Source organism: Dermacentor silvarum, chromosome 9, assembly GCF_013339745.2.
Source record: "Dermacentor silvarum isolate Dsil-2018 chromosome 9, BIME_Dsil_1.4, whole genome shotgun sequence".
Lineage (NCBI taxonomy): Eukaryota > Metazoa > Arthropoda > Arachnida > Ixodida > Ixodidae > Dermacentor > Dermacentor silvarum.
The window spans coordinates 84,594,935-84,616,274 of record NC_051162.1 but is presented as its reverse complement, the minus strand read 5'-3'; the positions used below and the strand labels follow the sequence as shown (position 1 = coordinate 84,616,274).

The window sequence follows — 21,340 nt, the reverse complement described above, 5'->3', positions numbered from 1 at the left end:
AATCCTACAGCCTCGGCTAGAGTTGCATGATTTGAATCTGCCTCTGCCATAGCAGCTTTATCATCGCACTGTTCTTCTTCTGGACGAACACTGTAAACAAATACCAGATGTGATATTTCAGCACGGTCAAGAACCTTACTGCCACGCTGCGCATAGTCTTCAAACAAAGTGTTGCTGTCAAGATCCAGTTGGTGACAGCCGTCTTTCACCAGCTAGATGTTGTTCGTTAAACTGAAATATTCGCTATCCAGAAATTCATTTAACTGAAAGATTTCTGCATAGAATGCTTAGGAAAACCACCGGAGCTTTTTTAAAAGTTCATTATTCTGAAGTGTTCGTTAAATCGACGTTCGAAAACTTAGAGTGTACTGTACTACGTTGAAAACTTTTTAGTGTCCAAATGCCCGGTTTTTGGCAGAAAACAAAAAGCGTGATAAGAGATACCTGTCCATCGGCGACTTTCAGCAGTTGCAGTTTTCCAGCTTTTTCTTTTGGTTTCGACATTGAGCGACTGTGAGCGCTATTTCGGAAACAAAAATAGCAACACTTGCTGCACTCTACACTGTTTTTATTATTAAGTTCTTCATACTACAATCTACAAAAAAAGTGTTCTATTGAGGGGGTGCCTTTAAAATCCGCTGTCGCTGATATATTGACATTCGTCTTCAGTATATTTATCGTAGGTTTCTTTGCCTTGCGCACAGAAAGCATTGAACGCGAACATGCAGCAGTCTGGTATCTGTTTGTAGTGACTCTTCTTGACCCAGAGCTCACAGCCTGAAAAAATTGGCGACACAATCATATGTTAGAGGAATTTGTGTCATAGTACAGCGTAATTGTTAGGCGACTTCAAGATGACTTCTCCCGAACAATATAGATAAGCTAAAATAATGCATTACATGAAAATATAAGGCGCAGAATTCACTAAGCTGCGCTGTCCGTACGCTGTTTCTTAGCGAAGAACTTCTTAGGCTGAGATAAGCGTGCAACCGAAATGTCAGCGCAGGATCCAAAAATAAAACACTGTTGCCTAAAAATGTATGACAAAGAAAATTTGATAGAGCAGCATATTCCCCAGTAGGGGATCTTGTTTTGAAAATTAACGCATAAGCATACATACTCTACACATGATCGCGTATATACGCTATAACATAGAGTAGGAGCCAGATTTTTTCTTCTCGGAAATTCCAGCCTACCCGAGTATGTCGTAAATCAATTTGTACCTGCTTTGAAATTCAACACGGTGTCGCCGTTTGCGACAATCATGGGCAGCGAATTTTTTATCTTCGTCTGATACGTGATTTGCAGTAGTTTTTACGCAACCGCGAAGCTAACTTATCTGGAATCAGATACATCGCAAGCACGAGTTACGCGAGGAAGCCGTCCTCCGACGTGGTCTCGGGCGCCACGTCACACGTTGGGATGCGCTGTGAAAGAACTGCTTGAGTTGAGTCGTTGAACGTCGGCGCCAGGGACCGTCTCAGGCGCCACGGCAGCGGAGAGTGTTTACTTAATTGCCATTTACAGCATGTGCAAAGCGAAAAGCATGTGGTCACGACTGCTAAGACAATTGAAGAGGAGATGCACCACTGTGCCCCGCCGAATGAGCCGCTAAAATGTAACGCGGACCTTGCCGCGGGTATGAACGCCACGCCGCAGGTAACTTGCGCGATTAAATTACAAGAGAGGCTTTTACACGCAACGGGAAGAGACCTTTGCTAACACCGGTGCGCATATCTGGTAGCATGGTATCAACAATGTTTGTACGATGCAGGGAATTCTCACGCGCGCGGTTCTGACATACAGCAGCGGATACAAAGGACGGCGGGACCGGAAGGTGCGCCTGCTAGAAACAGTGTTGGGCTGCAAAAAGGAATTTCGCTACAAGTTGCTACCAAACGAGTATCAACTGCCATTGCTTCCGAACAGGAGACTCTTGACCATCCGTGTAGTGCTTTAGCAACGCGCCGTCTTATCGCTTTGCAGTTGCGGCTGACAAACTGTGCTCGTGAGACGTGCAGCATAGTGCTCATGAATGATTTATTTTCAGTGCCACTCCTAGCCCTCCAGCCTGGATTTCGCTTCTCTTTGTATGAAGCTTCGTCTTACAGCTGAGGGCCTGCGCAAAGCCTATTCTTCGATGCCCGCGATGCGCCCGGCTCCGCCTACATTCTGCTTGGACAATGCTCGCGCGTGACGTCATGCAAATCTACGGCACTCCGTGTAAAACGTGCACTCGTCCAGCTCCGCTTCGCCACTCCTCTCTTACGCCCCGCGTTGTGCACCTCTGCGCCCGCATGCATATGTGTGAAATAAATGTGGAAAGTGAACCGGAATCATCGGAAATATCCGCAAAAGAGGTTCGTCGCGCGAAGCGCTGCGATCAACATCGAGCTGACCGACACAGGCAGCGGGCGTCGACCGACGAAGAATATGCGGCCGAGCGACTGCGACTGTAGCGGCAAAGTGGGCAATTCATGGTATTTAAACGTTTCACCGAAGCCGCCGAAGAAAGAGAAGGGACTGGGGAAACAGAAATTCCAAAAGCGCGACAAGAAAATGTGCTTTCGCAAAATATTCCGTGATTGGCGCTTACAAACCTTGTGTCATATTTTTCCAGTTCAATATGTATGTCAAAATTTAGGCATGCGGCTCTTACACGTATTGCTAAATGTTTTCGCTTCTGAATCAGTGGTACGACTTACCTTATCTGGTAATTAATATTTCAAACTTTGAAAATTATGTGCACATTTACCATATCACGTAAATGCAAGAATAACGAAGTGTGCAAAGGTACTTACCTTGGTTTGCATAAGGCACATAGAAGACATCACATAACTTTCCATCAGTGAAAATGAGCGGGTCGGTCATGTTAGTTCCATCGCCTGTCAGTGTACAAATGAATGCATGTTAGCAAAATATTGTGCAATGAACGAGGATTTCATAAAGAGCATTTATTTGCTTACCCTGATGTGGAATCCTAAGTTCATTTCTCTTGCTAACCTACCGCATCCAGCTATGCAGTACTGTAGAAGTATTACCTGTCTATGTTTAGGCTTGCTCAGTGATCTCCCCACTTTCAACAAGAACTTTTCCCGGAAAAAAGAAAAAAATCGAGGGTGCCACCGAAGAAATATCTTCGCTGGCATACTTCTGCCTTGCCTGTCATATCTTCACTGGCATACTCGTGCTCTCCCTTAAATAGTTCCTAATTAGGTTTTAAATATTAAGCTTAGTTGTTCTATGTGTTTAAAGAGACTTACCCACTTGGTACTCAATGGCATTCCTTGTTCTTTTGTAGCCATATTGAAAAACGGCCTTTACTGTTTCTGTCACCTTGTGACTGAAGGTAAAAAGAAGGTAAGTGATGAGAAAGTTTTAGAAAAACTAAGCAAATACTATCACTGTTAAATTAGTGAATACAAGAACAAATACTTATAATGGCAACTTCAATAAAAGCCCAGCCTATGTTGCACCGCAAAGAACCAAATAAAGCAATTCAGATCACTGATGATGCTGAAAATGATGAATAAATTTTAATATTTGCTGTTATGGCATTGTGAAGTACATCGACAAAAGCGAAGTCATGGAAGCATATAAATTGGAAGGTAAATGGAGAGTTCCCCATTTGAGCGAAATATCCTGACAAGGTTTCACAATAAGTGTTTCATTTTTTTTCCACATTGCAATTTATTTTGTTCATTGCTACGGAAGCTTCGGCGAATTAGGTGGATGCGAGTTTGACAGCGAGTCTGCGCGGCCATTGCGTGAGATCTGTTTATATTTGTACATACCCACGTGACACCATGCCTCTTTTTGAATTAATTTTCGAATGCTTAGTGCATTTTGACTGCCGATAAATCTACGAGCCACGTTGTGTGTTCTTCAACAGGTTGCTATGACAATCGATGTTTCGCCTGTTATGCGCATTGGCGACATTTTTTTCCTACAAGCCTGCATGAGAGGGCTTTTTTCCAGGTTCTATTGTACCGAACGTAGATGGACGCACCTTATAATTCATTCCAGCAATGGTACTCTTGTGAATTAGCCCAAGTATAAAGCAATGAGTATGCGCACTTGTGCTAAGCAATGGTACCATTTGAATATGAAATTATATTTTTCTAATTGCCTTGTATGAATAAAAAACCAAGTATAACATTGGACATTTTTACGTCTTAATTGCCTCTCGATATATTTCGTAAACGTTCGTTGCTTGCAACGTCCACCCAAATGGAGCAAGTGTTAGCAGCCTTGGCTGTCATCAGAACTTGACACCTACATATAATGTGTAGTCATCTCGTTCCAGTGCTCATCAGAATGGCTGGATTTCTAACGTTGCAGAATGAGAACATGAAAAGACGTGATTTCTAGTTGCCTTTCCTGCACGGCAATATAGAGGACAAACAAAGAGAATAAAAGGGGAATAATTATTCATTAGCACGTAGCTGTACTCCTTATTACACTGCTACATTGGAAATTGCCACAATATTACTAAAATACTCAACTCGGAAGGAGTATGAACGATAATGTGTCAACATATTTTTAGTATAAATGCCAATGAAGCAAGAATAGGCATTATAGTAATAGTTATCACAAAGGAAGTGGTATTTATCTAGCCAAATTTTGTCACAATGCTTCATATACATAGTGTACTTAGACAATGTGCCAATATTCATTTAGTATGAAACAGATTTACCATGAATTTACCAGTTTTTGTTCCGTTTAAAGAAATAGAAGCACACTACGGGACGATGTTGAACATTCGAATGTAGTTAGGTAAATATACAATTTTAACGTCTAGCGAGTAACTTTCGATATCTTGATTGATATGTAGCGGTACTTACTACTGTGTTATAGAAGAAGCGTTTCTGAACGTGAAAACCGATTTAACAGTATATTCTGTATCATTTCTTTCGGTTTCTTGCACCTGCAGGCACTTAAACTGGGCTCCCCATGATCCTGTGTCATTTTCGTACGTTGTCTTTGCGAGGACGTAAGTCACCGATTCACCCTGATCGATGCTCTGCAAAGAGTGACAGATAGAAAAAACAAAAACTCAACACAAGTAAAAAAATTATGTTTTGTTCCAATAAGCTTACTCTCATATAAAGCCTGAGTCCGCCAGAGCGGCTTTATTGCCTTATAACGTGAAATTTGATAGAACAAATATTTGCTGGCCGGAATATTTGCGCGTTTGCGCAATATTCGGCCAGCAAATACAAGAATGTTCCGCTGACTATTCAGGTCAGCGGAACAGCGGAACTATGCCAGCGCAGGTGTATAGCGTAATGGGTATGACGCTCGCCTTCGAACGGTGAGTACTCGGGTTCAAATCCCGTCTCTCTCTTTATTTTGCTCTCCATGTGTCTCTCTTCCTTTGTCTCTCTCTCTCTTCGCTTTCATTTTCATCTTCTCTTTCTATAGCAAGTTGTGTTAATATCGGCGGTACATCGCAATGATGTGGTTCCCATAAATGCATGTTCAGCGAGCGTGGGTTTGTAGCCTAGTGGTTATGACGCTCGTCTTCGGACCGTGGGTATCCGGGTCCGAAGCCCACCTTGCTAAGAAAGTTTACTTTGATTGATTTTATAGATGCGAAGTAGCTTATGGCGGGGGCGTTGTCCGTCCCTGCGGCTGCGTCCCACACGCCTACAGCGCATGCGCGTCCCCTCCCCCTCTCTCCTCTCCTACGCCCCCCTTTCTCTCCTCTAGGAATCCTCTACTGTACGAAGCGGCGCCCGCGTGCCACACCCCCACAGTGCATGCGCGTCCCTCCTCCTCTTTCTGCTCTCCTACGCTCCCCCCCCCCCTTTCTCTCCTCTAGGAATCCGGAGCGGCGCGCACGAGAGCTGGTGCGACAGCTGCATACTCCGCTGGGGGCGCCATGGTAGTTCCGCGGTATGAAAATGACGAACCGTGCACGCCTCATTCACTCTCTTGTGTAGCGCCGCGATGAGCGCTCGGGCCGCTGCCGCGAAAACATCTCCCGCTCAAGCTAACCAACTCCCCGCTGCTTCGCATCCACACATGGGGCCCTTTAGCGGGAGATGGAGTAATTTTTTATTTCTCTCTTCCTGTCTCTCTCTGCACCAATCAAGGGCGGCTTCTTCGGGAGTTCAAGCGGTCGGCTTCGCCATTGCGATACGTCGCGCAAGTCCAGAGAGAGAAAGAGGCTCACCGATGTGAGAGCGCGCCTTTTACTAGGGAGCGCTGACGTCATTACTAACGTCACAGCACGTGCGCTCGGCGTGGCTGTGCATTGGCAACGCTCGCACTAAACTCCGCCCTTCCACCTTTATCACAGATCCTAGTCTCCACTCATCCCCCCTCGCCACACTCTCTGCCCTCTTGAGAGCTTTGCCTCTGGCTATGCACTTGCCCGTCTCCCGACTTGGCTATGTTGCGAAAGTAGCTGCGCACGGACCGAGCTCAACTTTTACAAACTGTGGACAGAACAGGGCTTTTTGCCAGGGGTGTAAATGTTTCTGGAAATGAATATTGCATACTTTACTGCCACTACTAACATTTTTGCCGTAAGTAAATACAAATCTTGTTTTTTAATGTAGACATGGTCAGTTTACTTCCAGTCTATGAGACATGGTATATGTTCCTATTCATAAAATCAAATTCTGTAGTCTGGTCATGTTTCCGCTTGAATAACGCCATTGATTCGCGATTGTTCTGCGGTCGCCTAGCCAAGTTGCCCGGTACTCTTACTTTACAAACTGCCACAACAGTGACAAATACACCTGGGTCAAGTTCTACAGTTTCGCGCGTAAATGATATGAGAAGAAAGGCATGCAGGCAAGCATGGATCACCTCACTCCGCAGAATCAAATTTACCGTAAAGGTTGCCGTTTTACCGCATGTTTGCCATTATTCGCGGTAGTATGGCTGCTTCGCTCTATAGTTCAGTCATGACAGCTTACGCGTGGCAATGAGAATACTGCGGCAGCAATTCTTCGACGTACTTTAAGTGACGCATTGAGCGTTGGTTGATTTGCGCGTGCGACGCACATTGTGCTTGCACGCGTTTGTTTAACAGCGCGCGCTCGATCGCTATTATTTCTGTAGTAGCAAGTTGCAAACAGTTGAGCACATTTCCACAGGCTTCTGATTAGGTACCCCATTTGTAACACAAGTCTGACACCATACAATGCGGAATCTTGATTCCCAGACTTGTCTTTCGAGAGGAGGGCAGCAACTATTTAATTCGCCTTCGCTCTCGGTCGTTCTTTAATATAGCGCTGCAACACGGGCACTGTCCATCGCGATCAGGCCAGCTATTAATAATTTGTTTCGGCCATGAGCGAGAATTGTAGCTGTTTCATGGCCCAACAATTCGGATCGAGTTGGCCGAGTTCACGCAAGAATATGGCGTAGACGATAGCCTATGATCGAGATCTACTGGTTCCTTAACGTGCCAACGGATTGTCGAAAGTATCCGTGTAGAATCACCCGATCACGTTTGGAATTGACAGCGCTCCAAGATGCCTCAGTGACAAGGGTATAAATTGCTCATGAGCATAAACCCATCAGCGACATAACCGTCATTGCGCGGCGCGACGGGACGGTAAAATCGCCTATCTTGGTACCTTTGAGGCGTCTATTCACCCGAGTTTCTTCCAGCTTGTTTTCGATCTTTGATGTTTACTACCTTGCCACTTCGTTCGTTTTCGTTTATAACATGCAGTGATACCACGTCCCATCATACCACTTGGTACACCAGCGCGATGCTGCCTCTCAGCGGCGGTTGTAGGAAGTCTACGCCCCAGTGGCCCCTTCAATAAGGGGCCACAGTTACATGCGATTACATGCGAGTTACATGCCACAGTTACATTCACTTACACTGGGACGCGGTTAAAAATATCGTATGCTAAAACGTTCAACATTTCTCCCCTCTTCTTTTTTTTGCATTACTTGCCCAGAAATATGTAGACTGTAACTGGAAAGTGTCAGCCCTTGATGTTTTTGAGACCAATGTGGCCCTGGATGGCAGGCTTGTCCGAAAAATGCAATGGAGTCAGAATCGCGCAGTCCATTCTCTCGTAAAAAAACACACCAACGCAATCACGCTGCCTGGCGACTTCTAACAGCGAACCTGTTCTTAGTCGACCGTTCGCCTTCTGTTAGGTGTCACGCAGGTCACGTGAGCAGGGAAGGATGAGAGCAGCGCTGGGGGAGGACGGCTCACGGGATAAATAGAGGAAGAGAGGCGTGAGGAACGAAGAAATTACCAATAAGAGGGCGCTCGCTGGGGGAGGAGGCCACCAATGAGAGGAAACGCTGGGCGCGAGGAGGAGAGGTGATAAGAGAAAGTGTTTCTGTGAGGCGCGACGTTTCGCGAAAACGCGCAAAGCATAAAGCTGCTGCTGACGCCGTCCACGTTTCCCCGCATTCGCGCGGAACGCGCGCGGTGTCCCCGAATCTGGCGGCGGCTCGGGAGGTTTCGACCAGAGAACTGGACACTCGTCGAGCAGCGTCGGTAGTCGCTGCCTCTTGTCGCCTCGCATCGCTTCAATATAAATTCCTATACTAGGTCTGTGTTTACGCAGTTGCATCACAATTGCAGAAATGCCGTGTTTGTGCAATTGCATCACAGCAACGCATGCACATGTCACACTCGTAACACTCTGTGCAACCAACGCAGCTTCGCCGTTCGACCATCTTCACGGAGTGTAAAGGAGGGTGATTTTTTACAGCGTAAACTGTTATGGGCTCGTTCCAATAGCCGGTTCGGTTCGTGATGATGCCTTCGGCGCCAACCGGCGTTTAGCCGCCGTAGCCGCTATCGCTGGAAATGCGAAACAAGTACGCGTTTCCCGCCGGGATCGAGCCCACGCCCGCTGCGTGGGAGCCAGATACTCTACCACTGAGCCACGCAGGCGCTTGCTATTATCCAGCGGAAATGCCCTATAAAGCAAGCGCGCAGGGGTAGATGAATCGAACCTCCGCCAGTATGGTGACGCCATCTAGGTAAGGTGCCTGCAAACGTCACGCGCGCAGGCGCAGACGACGATATCCGATTCAGACGAGGCGCGCAATCAACGCGATCTCCAGCTGCCGAGCATCCGCTAGTATTGTGGCGCCTTCTAGTTAAGGCGCCTGCAAACGCGGCGTGCCCGACGTGCACGTTGCAGTTGACTGGGCTCACCAGACTGCTTTGCAGAGAACATTACAAGCCTAAGCTCACTGTCGACGCCCGGCGGACAGTTCAGATAGTTCTCGTCAAAACGAGGCGAACAGACCTGCCGCGAAGACCCTGTTGTGCGTGGTGCCCAAATTGGAGCTACTTTTGAGCCGCTCCACCAGCTTACGCTTTGACTTTGCTGCGTGTGCCGCGGAGGCCTGTGACTTTTTTCATTTGCCCAAGAGAGTGACACTCTTTAGCAGCGTCCGTAGTGGTACGTCGGTTGTGAAGGGTATAAAAAGGTACCAATATCATATTCGAACCTGTATTTCATATCCGCTCGCTCTCTCATATTTTCATTTGTGAAGCTACGCACAAAATGTGTGTATGTTTAGATAATCAGCACACTTTACCTTAATGGGAATTGGTAATCAGAAAACTTGTATGCAGATCAAACGCACATTTTTGATTTATTAACGCGAAGCTTTCGTGAAGTGATTAGGAAAGCGCTTCAAATTTGGTCGTGTGATTCATGGGTCTTTGGTGTCAACTGGCACACGCGCGTATGCTGCGCAAGGTTACATCTCTACTATTGCGTTGTATTGTTTGGTTTCTTCTTATCTATTCGAAATGTACCCGCCAATTGTTTCCTGATCCTACGCTTTGAATATCTGGTGTAGCATGGAAATCATAATTATAATCCGAACAGGATTATCATCCTAACACAGTAATTGGCGTGAGCGCCATGTATAACGCCTGCTTCTTTGCCAATCCTTTGATGAGAATATTTGCCATACAATGGAAATCATGTATCATAAACAACCCACGGACATCCATCGATGTGTGCATGTTCCGTGGTATGGCAAGCATAATCATCGCCAGCACGCGGTGTTCATGAGAAAGAGCTAGTGGGCGTTGGTGCGATAACTGAAAGCGTGCGTTATGGCGCAGTTTGTTTTACATTTTTTTGCTTTTTTTAGTAGGGGAATATAAATGTCGAGAACATGACTAGCGACTGGCTGACCGGCTGACTTGGAGATCGACCGACCCTTGCAAATCCATGAGATGATATGCGGAGAAAGCTTCGCTTTAAAATGTTAGCAAAAGGAATATGTCACTACTACATTGTCAATTTTTATTTGCTTTCTATGATAGGATGAACAACTCGCGTTGCAAAAATTTAGAATATCTATGTGACTATTTAGGACATTACATTAATTAAAAAATACATAACGAATCAATGCAGAGCATAACATAACGGTCACATTTTGATTGTTCTTTTAGAAACTGTAAAAAAATATGGTTTATCATGCACGTCTGTTGTGTTCAAGATATGATGTTCAGCATCAGTTGTGCAGCTGCATAAAACCCTATACGAATATTACGTGACGTATACTACCGATTTACCTGTTCCAGCCATATCCTAATTCTCAGTATATATATGCTTTCAAATATTGCAATCAGGAGTAAACTATATATCTGCATTATTTGTAGTCAAAAGTGTCTTACTTTCCAGGCATCTTGATATTTCCCAAGCAGTTGCTCATTCGCCCAGAGCGGGTTGGCTCCATTACTGCCAGAGGCTGTCTCTTGAAGAGACGTGGCCAGGGCGGCGCTGACGAAGGTTAGTAAGAGCACTACCTGCATCTTGATATCGCTCTGAAAGCGGAATAACGCACCAGAAACGCATCATCCGAATATATAGTCACGACTGCGAGCTGCACAATACTTCATCAATCAAGAATGTCTCGAATGATCGCCTTCAAGAAACGCATTGTTCTCAATGTTTCAGCAGCAACTAACTACAATCAGCGCAGTAGCGGATGTGATCACCAGCGAAGTAAGTGTCACTTCGGAATAAATGTTGGAACACCACGTCAATTATAGTGAACGTGCGCTACAAGAACAAAAATCGACAGATAGGCATGACAGTGCCCCGTGGTAGTTATTGTTCTCGTATACCGATGTACAAGTTCTGTCGTCATTACAATAATAAAACCTTTTAAAGAGACAATGTAGTGGAATTTGATGGTAATGTGAACTGAACTATTGAGAAACAATTTAAAGGTTCAATAAAACTATATGTCACATGCTGAATTTTATTCATTCCTTAGCTATAATGGACCACACGTACATTTGATTTGTAAAGGCGTTTTTCACTTTCGTCAAGCAATGGCGTAATCATGGGACGGTAATATTATCGGAAAGTACAAACTTGGTGGGCATCTGAAAGAATCAGTATGTTTCATCAGCAATATACAGGTACGACAAAAGAACCACCATGCCTATAGATTATAAATGCAGCAAAAACTAGCAAGTGCTGCTTATCCTAATTGTAATTTTAACGTTTACCACGCAAAGCTTGGAGAACGTTCATCAGGTATATGGCATACTGTCACGTTGTTGCAATGGTGAAACAATAAACTATAGCACAACGATAGGTCTTAACACCAGCTCTTTATGGGACAAGCCTGCAACCACAAAAGCAAGCTACATTCAGACGGAAGGATCGCTCAGAGGAGCGCATGCGATGGTCGTCGACATATTTAATTTCATTTATTTCTGAAAGTGCCCAAGAACAGCTCTAGGCCTTAGTATTGGTGCACTTGTGTTACACAAAGAACAGAAAATCAAAACATCTAATCAGCAGTAAAGTGTTTCGGCCATTTATTCATGACTCTTCGAAGATTCCAGCGTAATAGCAAGCGTTTGCATACCTTCCAGAATATACACTATTTGCGCCGTGTACATTCGCGCCCCGAGTGTCAAATGACAATGTGGGCCGAATAGTTATTACCCGCAACTGTGAAGAAATATGACTGTGAAATCAACCGTAAGCCCCACAACATTCAGTTGATTTCGAGGAGGCCAAGTATTTGCGAAATATGGTTGTGTATAATATGAAAAACTCAACTGAACGTATGTTGCTCGCTTTAGTTATTTGCGTAAAGTAATAAGTGTGTTCACATATTATCACAGCTTGGTTTCTTTGCTTACACAACGTCTGCGCTCATTGTGTTAAGATTAAGTAGGGATGGACTTTGGTGATAATAATGCCAGTGAAATCTCAAATTCAATACTGCAACTTCAACGGTGGAGCACATTCGCATGTCGTTCACGTTCTCTTATGAGTTATGCACATGTGAAGTGTGTTATACAATGCCGTGCTTTCTGCAGTAAATCATTCACACCTAGTTTTATAATGCTGGCACGTGCTCTTGGAGGAAGGAGGAAGAAAGATAGGCAGACCGGCTGGTTAAACAGTGTAAATAAATGCGACCTACTCTGTGCTGGGGAAAGAGGATATAAAGGGAATGGAAAGAAACAAGAGAGCCAAGATTTGAAATAAAAAAAGGAAAATAATGTGTGCACATCAATGCGATGCCATGCACTAAAGCAACAGCCCGCATGTCAAGTAACAGGTCGAAGCAAAGGTGTGGAACACAGTCTGGACAATGGTTCTCTCCCACAATAAGGTGCAATTACGTGCAGTCGAGTTTGGTTTTCAAGGCGGACCACAATGAGGACAGTCAGATAATAGGTATCGGATTGTTTCTCTTAGCCTCAGACATTTACAGTTAACATTAGGATCTGCTTCGTGAAAGGTCACCATAATATGTTGCATCAAACAACTATTGAACAGAACATAGTCCTAATAGGGCCAAGGTGAAACAGGTTTTAAAATTGTCCAAGACTGTGCGGAATTTATTTATACACTTTAGTGTATTGGTAATTAAACCATTCTGCTTAAAATCAATGTTTTGTGTCTATGTCTGCATAAACATGTATGCAAGAATCTACAGCATGGATTCAGATCCCGTACACAAATGAAGTGAGCACTAGCTAAAGCATACTTCAGGCGGCAGGAGAAATACTTATATTTTTAATAACTGTGTATATAGGGTGCAATTGATATAACGAAGGATAGACACTCAACTAATGTACACAATACATAAATTAGCATTCTGTCTCTGCTTCGAGATAATTATGTATGCAAGCATGCAGCCCATCTCACATGCTTGCAACCACTTCATGGCATACCTTGCTTTGTCAGACATATCACAATGGTGTTGTGCCACTTAGTACAGCGCGTGTACTTTAATACAGTCAATTTTATACTGACATATGTAAAAGTAGTTTGCGCATGAATGTGCTCGCCTTCCAGCACGAAGAATCACTTGCATTCCATGTAGCAGAAAATTCTCATTGTGCCGGTTTTGATCATACAAATGTAGCGCGAGAGTCTATGGTGAAATTGCGGTTATATTATTTTGCGTCGATAATATCGGCTTGCAAGGCTAGGAATTGAGCCGTTGTAAGTTTGGATACGCCGGCAAAATCCCGCCTGATTATATGACATTTAGAAACAGCTGATTCGTTGTTCCAATGAGAGTTTAACGGCAAAAAGGTGACTAGCGTTTTTGACGCACCTGTCGCATTCCGAAGAAATTAGAAAACGATTGTGTTATTCTTTCGATGCGCGCTAAATAACTGTAGACTTCCACAATTATTCCGTAGCTCTCCCGTACTGCGCCCCTTGTACACCACAGCAATTTCTGTAGGCTTAGCCCATCAACCTCGACGGTTGATGGATTTAACCTCGACGGCACTGCAATTATGGCCACGGTAGCTAGTTACCACCACAACCTCATATGCGCTGGGCAGGTGAAGAGGTGAAGACAAGCTAGAGTGTGCAAAGCAATGAAGCTTCCGATATTTGCGATGCATTTATGTGTAGGCTCACGGGGAGAGATACCGACGCGGATTGCTACTTCGAAATAAACACTGAATCAATAACCACAACGGAGAGTCATAACAGGTATGGTTCAAGGGAATTTTTCTCGTACTCACAAAATCTATATGTCTGTCTTACGGACAGGTTTTCCCTGTTGCCGCCACCGGAGGTGAATGGAAATATTTGTCGGTTCAACAAACCTACACGTGCGTGCGAAATCCCACCCTTGTATTCGATGCCTTATAATGGTGGAGCCATATTTCCGTTATACCTTCGAGGCAGTGCAACCTTGAAGCAGGGGCAGTTTATTATAGTTGTTCTGTGCATGTTGTTCGCGGCTCACTGAAAATTGCGAACGAGGCTGAAGGTTCTTCAGACTAAGCCAAGTTGGCGGTTAAAGAGCGATTGTAGCGAACAATCCGCAGCATAACGAATAAAGGACAAGCATTGAAGAATTACATTCGCCTGGCGAAGAAGGTTTTCTTTTGGCGCAGCCCCCGTCCGTGCTCGGTAATCTTACCCCGTTGAGCCTTTCCGCCCCACATGACTGTTATTGAAAGCGGTTTTGTATACTGCTACTCATTTAAATACATCTTTACTCTATCACCAACAACCTTAGGATCGGCAACACTTACACCAACTATATGTATACCACGCACGATCGCCAACGGGGCACCATCGACACAAAACGACAGCCTTGGAAACACAAATGTATCTAGAAGTTGCTACGCCATTCCTCGGTGCCAGCGTGGTGATGCGGTGTAGTCGTTAGCGTGTTTGGTTGGCACGCCCAGTACCCGGGTTCAAGTGGCAGTGTTTTCATGTTTGTATAATGTCCGTTTCCATGGTTGTGTGCTTTGTATTATCAATTTCCTACCATGTTGTTATTTGCCATGTGTATGAAACGGCGCGCCAAACTACTCTGGGAGGCACCTTTCTATAAAGAAATATTTTTTTCATATACAACTCCCATTGGCCCATGCTATAATTGAGCCGCTTAGTAAGCCGGACAAATTTCATTTGAAAATCCGCAAGAAAATTTGCCCGCATATGCAGTGAGCCATTCAGACGCGTCGAAATTTTGATCTCTTTACCGCGTTGTATGCTTTGCTTCTAGTCGGTGTTGACATAGAATGTATGAATGTTACAACGGTGAATTTTACTTTTCAAGTTTTCTAAACTGATAATTTAGGTAAGGAAAAATAAACCAATCATGCGAACTGGGGAAATATTAGTAAGACAATCTTTTTGTATCACACAGGAATTTCATCATTGAAATTTCCAAATATCGTTTTCAGTGATTAGGAAACCGCCGACGCAATTTTAAAGAGTGAGTATTCGTTCCGGCTCACTGCAGAGGTAACAGAAAGCCTAGGTAGCCTTGTCCCGGCCCTACGACAACATATAGGGATGTTTATTTGCAGAAAGGCAGAGAGGTCGGCTTGAGCTTTAGTTTGCTCTGGCCTGCTACTCTACATATTGTCCTGAATACACCACTAAAGAACGAAAGCAAAGAAAGAAACCAATGCGTAGTTGTTGTTTTTTTCTGAGTGAAACTTGAATGTATTTCTAAAATAAAATTTGCCCTCTAAAGTGCCATAAAGGCTGATTGAACTGTTCAATGCTGCAATTGTGTGCTTGTGGTGCGACAGTTGTGATTGCTCTCAAATGTCAAAAGATATGTTTATTTAACACATAAACCAGTTTACCACAATATTTATTCTGAAGAACTTGGATCGACGTAGTTGAAAACGAAAAAGCGAATATGCTGTTTGATTTCAGGCGGCGTCTTAATGATCTTCCGCAGCAGCTTGCTCAATTGACTTCATGACTGAACACAGTGCTATCAGATGCTGATGGTACAACGGAGTCAGTTTTCAATCTGACTGGTAGGCGTGTGATGCTAAAAAGGTGAATCTTGGATTTAGTATTCGTATTTCAAGAGTGTGATCATTTATAACACGGCCTGCTTGACCGTTATTGGCCGCTATGTGTCTACAGTGTTCGAAATTTCAAGCTTGAGAAAATGCATATATGTAGAACATATTGAACAGCAGAAAGCTGTATCGGGAGTTTTTCATGCTGCGCTACAATTTTCTCATTGGATCTTTTTATCGAATAGCAATAATTGGAACACGATTCATTATCAGGACCAATTATGTAAGAAGCCGGAATGGATACACAATATGAGTATCTCTAAACGACGACAAACAGCATTACCTTGGTTATGTCCAGCTACGCGGCGCTTGTATATTTTGAATTCTTGGTGCATGATTGTTGGGACACCCTGTATATTCAGACAACCTAGTCTGAGTATACACGGCGATCATTTACTAGTCTTTAAACATTTTTAAAAATAGCCACTGACAGATCGCACAATTCTTGTCCTTGAGCTCGACTATTTCTTGAGGCGGACATTATTATATAGCACGAGAAATCGAAATACATATTTAACTAATTAACAAACATTCACTAATAACCTTCATACCTAATTTCTTTACGTCAAATTTTGCAATTTTTGAATTGAAGCTAGCGAGCTTGCTAGGCGTATCCATTCGAAATGAATCGCCAGGATTACACCTGTTTCGAGATATTTGTTCCAAAAGTGTGCAACGAAACACATGGGCGTTCCAGTAAATTTGTGCTTGAATGCACAGAAGAGCATTTTGTTAAAAAATGTAAGAGGAACGTTGCATTTTCACCGCTAGCTTTTTGGCGCATATATTAGTGGCGTTAGTCTGGAAATTAATTCTCAGTGGATACGCCTTGCAATCTCACCGGCTACAATTCTTAATTGCAATATATGCCATGAGAAAATTGTTTTACAGGATAATTAGTGATTGTATGGCAATTAGTTGAATATGTGTTTCTTATTTTGTGCAGATAATGTCCACCTATGCAAACAATCAGTGCAATAATTGAGTTATGTTGCCTTCAAAAGGCTATTTTTAAAAATTCCTCAAATCCTAAAAATGATCAACCTGTGTATAGCGCGCTTTTGATACCGCCTTGTACTCGACAACATTTATGATTTTTGTCAATTCAAAGTGGCCCATACACAGAAAGCCGTCTTGGCGACAGAAAGGATCATTGCAGAGTGGCACATACCCAGCGACCAAAGTTAGTCCGATGGTTGCATTTTAGCCCTATTCCCTCTGCCAGTGCCACGCGGCATTCACGTCGGCTTGGTAGGCGCTTGCACATTGTTCTGCTGAATGGCCTGAAAGAAAACTTGGTATTTTACACTGGTTGTCAAGATTGTTTCACTGACCCAAAGAGACCTTATATTTATAGCACTCAAAAGGAACAAAATAAACAGGATGCACCAAGATTATCGCGTCGATTATAGTGAAATACTAAAATGTTGAACAACGTTGAACAAAAAAATCAGGATTAGCATAGGCCTTTATCCACGCACAGGCGAATAAAAGGTTACATAAAGCTGTGCATGTTATCATGTCTTTAGAGTACTTCGTTAAGGGAATATTTGAGAGTGCTAAAGTCTGTGCATGTAACGTAGTTCGAATTCCACAACCACCATTATAATTATGATCTCATAGAAAAAAGTAGGGTCGTAAGTCACACAGCAGTTAAAGTCAAAAATTATGTATATAATCCATGTGCACTGTCCCTTCTGTACTAACACAGAACTTAAATTACCTCGTATTTATTATAATATATTTTTATTGCAATTTCTACAATAACTTTAAAATGACCGCTCGTTTATCCCTACCCAGATCGCCTATAACCGCCTCTTGTCTGGTTCCTCGAAGTGGGTGAATGCAGTTATTTTATGACAAGGAAGGCAAATGAAAATAAGGTGATGGTCTTTGCAGTGAGGGAAAGCTGCTATGCAGGAGCTGAGTTCATAGACGAAGGGTTCGCTGAAATCGACTGCCTCTATTTATGACCTTTTCAATGGCATAGGGAGCAATTTTCAGTTACATTGTGGAAATGCTATTTCACGGGCGCTTTTTTTCTGTCATCAAGCAGGGAAGCTTTTCAAGCATTTCATACAATTGCTCTTAACCTGTAGAAAAACTTGCCTTGAGCAGTTTTAAAATTTTGATTCAATTTACCTAATAGGTGACGTCCACGGACTCGTTGACGTCTAAATATTAACGTGTGTAAGCGTGTTCTCAACTTCTTGTTGAATAGCTTGGCGCTCTGGTTGTAACAATAAGTAAGCCCACCCGTGAATTAGAGGTGGATAGCCCGTGTATACGCCATGTTTGAAGGTTACGTTTGATCATTGCGCGCTAGCTCAGGCCGACCTCTCTGCCATCTTTCAAATAAATTATATCTCTCTCTGTCCACTTGTGATGGCAGATAATGCGGCGCAATAATCTTGGTGAAGACATTGTCTACCCACGAAGGAGCGGCTTCGTCGGCATCGTTTGGGACTGAAGCGCTGACAGCAAGTGGAGTAGGCGACAACGACGAAACAGGGCACGCCTGTGATGAGTAGAGTGTCGCGACAGCTTGGCCTTTCGGGAAAAGTTGAAGACATAGTCCGAAATTCTAGAAAAGAAGGCAAGTCTCATTTGCCGCAATAAACACAATGAAATGGTCAAAGGAAACTTTGGGTGACAGAGGACACGGGGACTGGCACTGTCAACATAGTCGACATTCGATACATGGGGCTGGGTACGGCGATGCTTCGGACAATGTTTGGTGTTGGATACGAACAACCCAGCGCAAAATAAAATGGGGCTCGACTGTCTCTTGAAGGTTGAGTGAAGCGGGCAAGTCATGTTCCACATCGGTCAATCAGTCAACTGTAGTTGAACGTTCAGAGAAGAAACTCGTGTCCGGTTATCATATCTTGAGGACTGCGGCCAACAACATGGATGAAAACAGTAAAACACGCTGTGGGGCTAGTTGGTGCATAGCTTTCAAAAGATGAAGCGCCTGTCCTGTCTTTGTTCCTTCCTAATATGCTGTCTCTCTTGGCGCTTCATCTTTTGAAAAAAATGGATGAAAACGGTTGTGTGGAGGCCACCAACGCTCCCAAGTGAAGCCCACATCCAGAGCGTGGCCGCAGTTACACCGCCACGGACAGGGACAGCATGGTACTCGGGGTTGGTGAGGATTTTCTTTGGCCGTGCCCGGTGGTAAGCTCATGATACAAATTTGTATACCTGTGTCATTAACGACGGAAACGGGTAGGTCATCCTTCTTGTTCGTGCGTAGCTACGCCTGAATCAATTCAATTCGCTATAGTTCCGTAATAGAGGTTATATAGGTGTACACCAAGCCGCCTTGTTGTAGAAAACTGTATTCTCTATTTCAGGTTGCCTAATTTGCTGCTCGATAACGAGCTTTTCGCACTTTTTTCTCAGTGATCCTTTCTTCTGTCTACGAAAAAGACGTATGGTGCAGTCTTGGTTGCATGGTGCGAAATGCTTTTTGCCTTATAGAAAAAAAGTTTAGTGAAAATACCAATAATGGGGATTGCTATAGCGACAGTCCTGCCACACCCAGATGACTCCAGCAACTCTGTGGCGTTTTAGTGCTTCCCCGCAAGCTGGTGCATCGGTCACATTCACGCGAAGCATTTCAGATAGCACACTTGATTCGAGAGTAGGGGCCGAAGCAGTTTTTTTTTACAAACGAGCGTTAAAAAAGCTCGCTGAGCACGCTCTCGCGTGCTTGATTCCTCGACTTAACGCAGAACAATTACGGAAATAGGGACAGCGGAAACTTAAGTTGAACGCAACTCCTGGCTCAGCAGATTCAGAAAAGACACATTGGCTGTCATGTTTTATACCACAAAACTACGTGTTCGCAAGCGATAGATAAAATAAAATGATGCCAAAATAATAAATGATGCCAATGCACTTTAAGATTTTAAATACACAGGTTATAGCAATGGCCTTACAGTACACTAAAATTAGGCTCAATTGTTATTCCTAAGATTAAGAAATGCCGCTCATTCTTGCAGTAATATATTTATCAGACCAGAGTTGGCGTTGTGTAAAAGTTAATGAAATCGATCGCCGCTTTTTTAAGAAAACCGATGATGAGTCAAATATCACCGCTGTGGTAATAGTGCCTTTTTCAATATTTTTAGGTAGGTATGTAGGTAGTAAACTTTATTCACGTCCTGCAGTAGTCACCTCTCGTTTTCATGGAGGAGGACCGCGGGCCGCTCCCACGTCGGAGGGGAAGGCCAAGCCTCACCGCCGCATCGTGGGCCTTCTGGACTGCCTTGAGTTGATCGAACCAGTCATGACTCTTTATCAGTAAATAAAATGTGTCTTGCGGTATCCCTGATCCGTGTGGTCCGGTAAAGAGGGGCACTCCCAGAGCATATGGTTAAAATTGCTGTATCCGCCCAGTCGGGACACGAAGGAGAGACCTCCGTGAAACGACTATAGATCGAGGGGCTGGGATACGAGTGCGTTTGTAATAACCTAAGCGTAACCGATTGAGGCCGTTATAGATTTCGGTGGGGCAACGGAAATGCCCTGCGACCAAGTTGATAATGCTTTGTGACTTCGTTAAAGGTGGACAGTATGTCCCTAAAGCGGGGGGGTTCCGTCTCCGCCACGATCGGACCAGACCCGTCGCGGGCCTCGCCCGGTGCACGGGCCCCAGATAGCCCGGCGCGGCAAGCAAGACCTCGCGCCTGAGCATGGTCCAATTCGTTGGCGTTGACAAGCCCCCCTACTTCCGACCCTACATGGGCCGGGAACCAGGTGATGGTGTGATGAACAAGTACTTTTCCGTCGAGTATCTTGCGACTCCTACAGACGGCCCCAGATGCGAATGCTCTTGCTGCCGATCTCGAGTCTGTGTAGACTTCTGTTTTGCTTGGATCTAACTGCGCTAACGCTAGGGCTAGCTGTTCTGCCTTACCGGGCGACGAGGTAATGATTACTGAATATTTATTGAATATTTAATTTAATTAATTGTGAATAATGATTAGGAATGATTAATAATATTTTAATATGAAATAAATAGGTAGTGTAGCTGCATACTTCTTTTAGCTGGCGAGTCACCCTTTGAGGATAGGACAGTTAATTTTCACCTTGGTCGCACTTGCGCAAATGGCCCGTCAAATCGCTGAATTTGGGGATAGTGAGATACGGTTTACTCAGAAAAAAAAGGTTCGGCAGTTTTTCAAAAATACTGTTGCAACCACAATCTAAAATGTTCTTGGGTAAGTTATTTCAATGCTGGTAGCTTCCAAGAAATACATTGGCGCTACACAATATATAGATTGTTGAGTAACAAGTCCTTTATGAAATCTGCTAGGCGCAAAAATGGTCTTCTTAAACTCTATTTAAGTACAATTTATTTTTCTCTAAATCCGCACGGCATCTTTCAAAACAAGCGTTCATTCCTTTCTACAAAACTTTTGCGCACTTCAGATTTTGTGTGCTCCAAATACGAAATGGTTGGGACGCTCCTAAGACTGGCCTTAACTCACATTGATACGCCAGTATTTTCAGGAGCAGTATTGCAGATCC

The 21,340-nt window shown here is 44.0% G+C and overlaps 1 protein-coding gene across 1 annotated transcript in view; it reads right to left on the bottom strand.

Annotated features, from left to right (window-relative positions):
• Window positions 1–21,340, bottom strand: part of LOC119463691 (female-specific histamine-binding protein 2-like) — a 98,923-nt gene that overhangs the window by 66,306 nt on the left and 11,277 nt on the right. The window contains exons 2-4 of the mRNA XM_049656535.1: window positions 4,845–5,023; window positions 3,264–3,343; window positions 2,802–2,885 (exon numbers count right to left, since the gene is read on the bottom strand). Of these exons, the coding sequence (XP_049512492.1) occupies window positions 2,802–2,885; window positions 3,264–3,343; window positions 4,845–5,023 (343 nt within the window). The remainder of the gene's footprint in view (window positions 1–2,801; window positions 2,886–3,263; window positions 3,344–4,844; window positions 5,024–21,340) is intronic.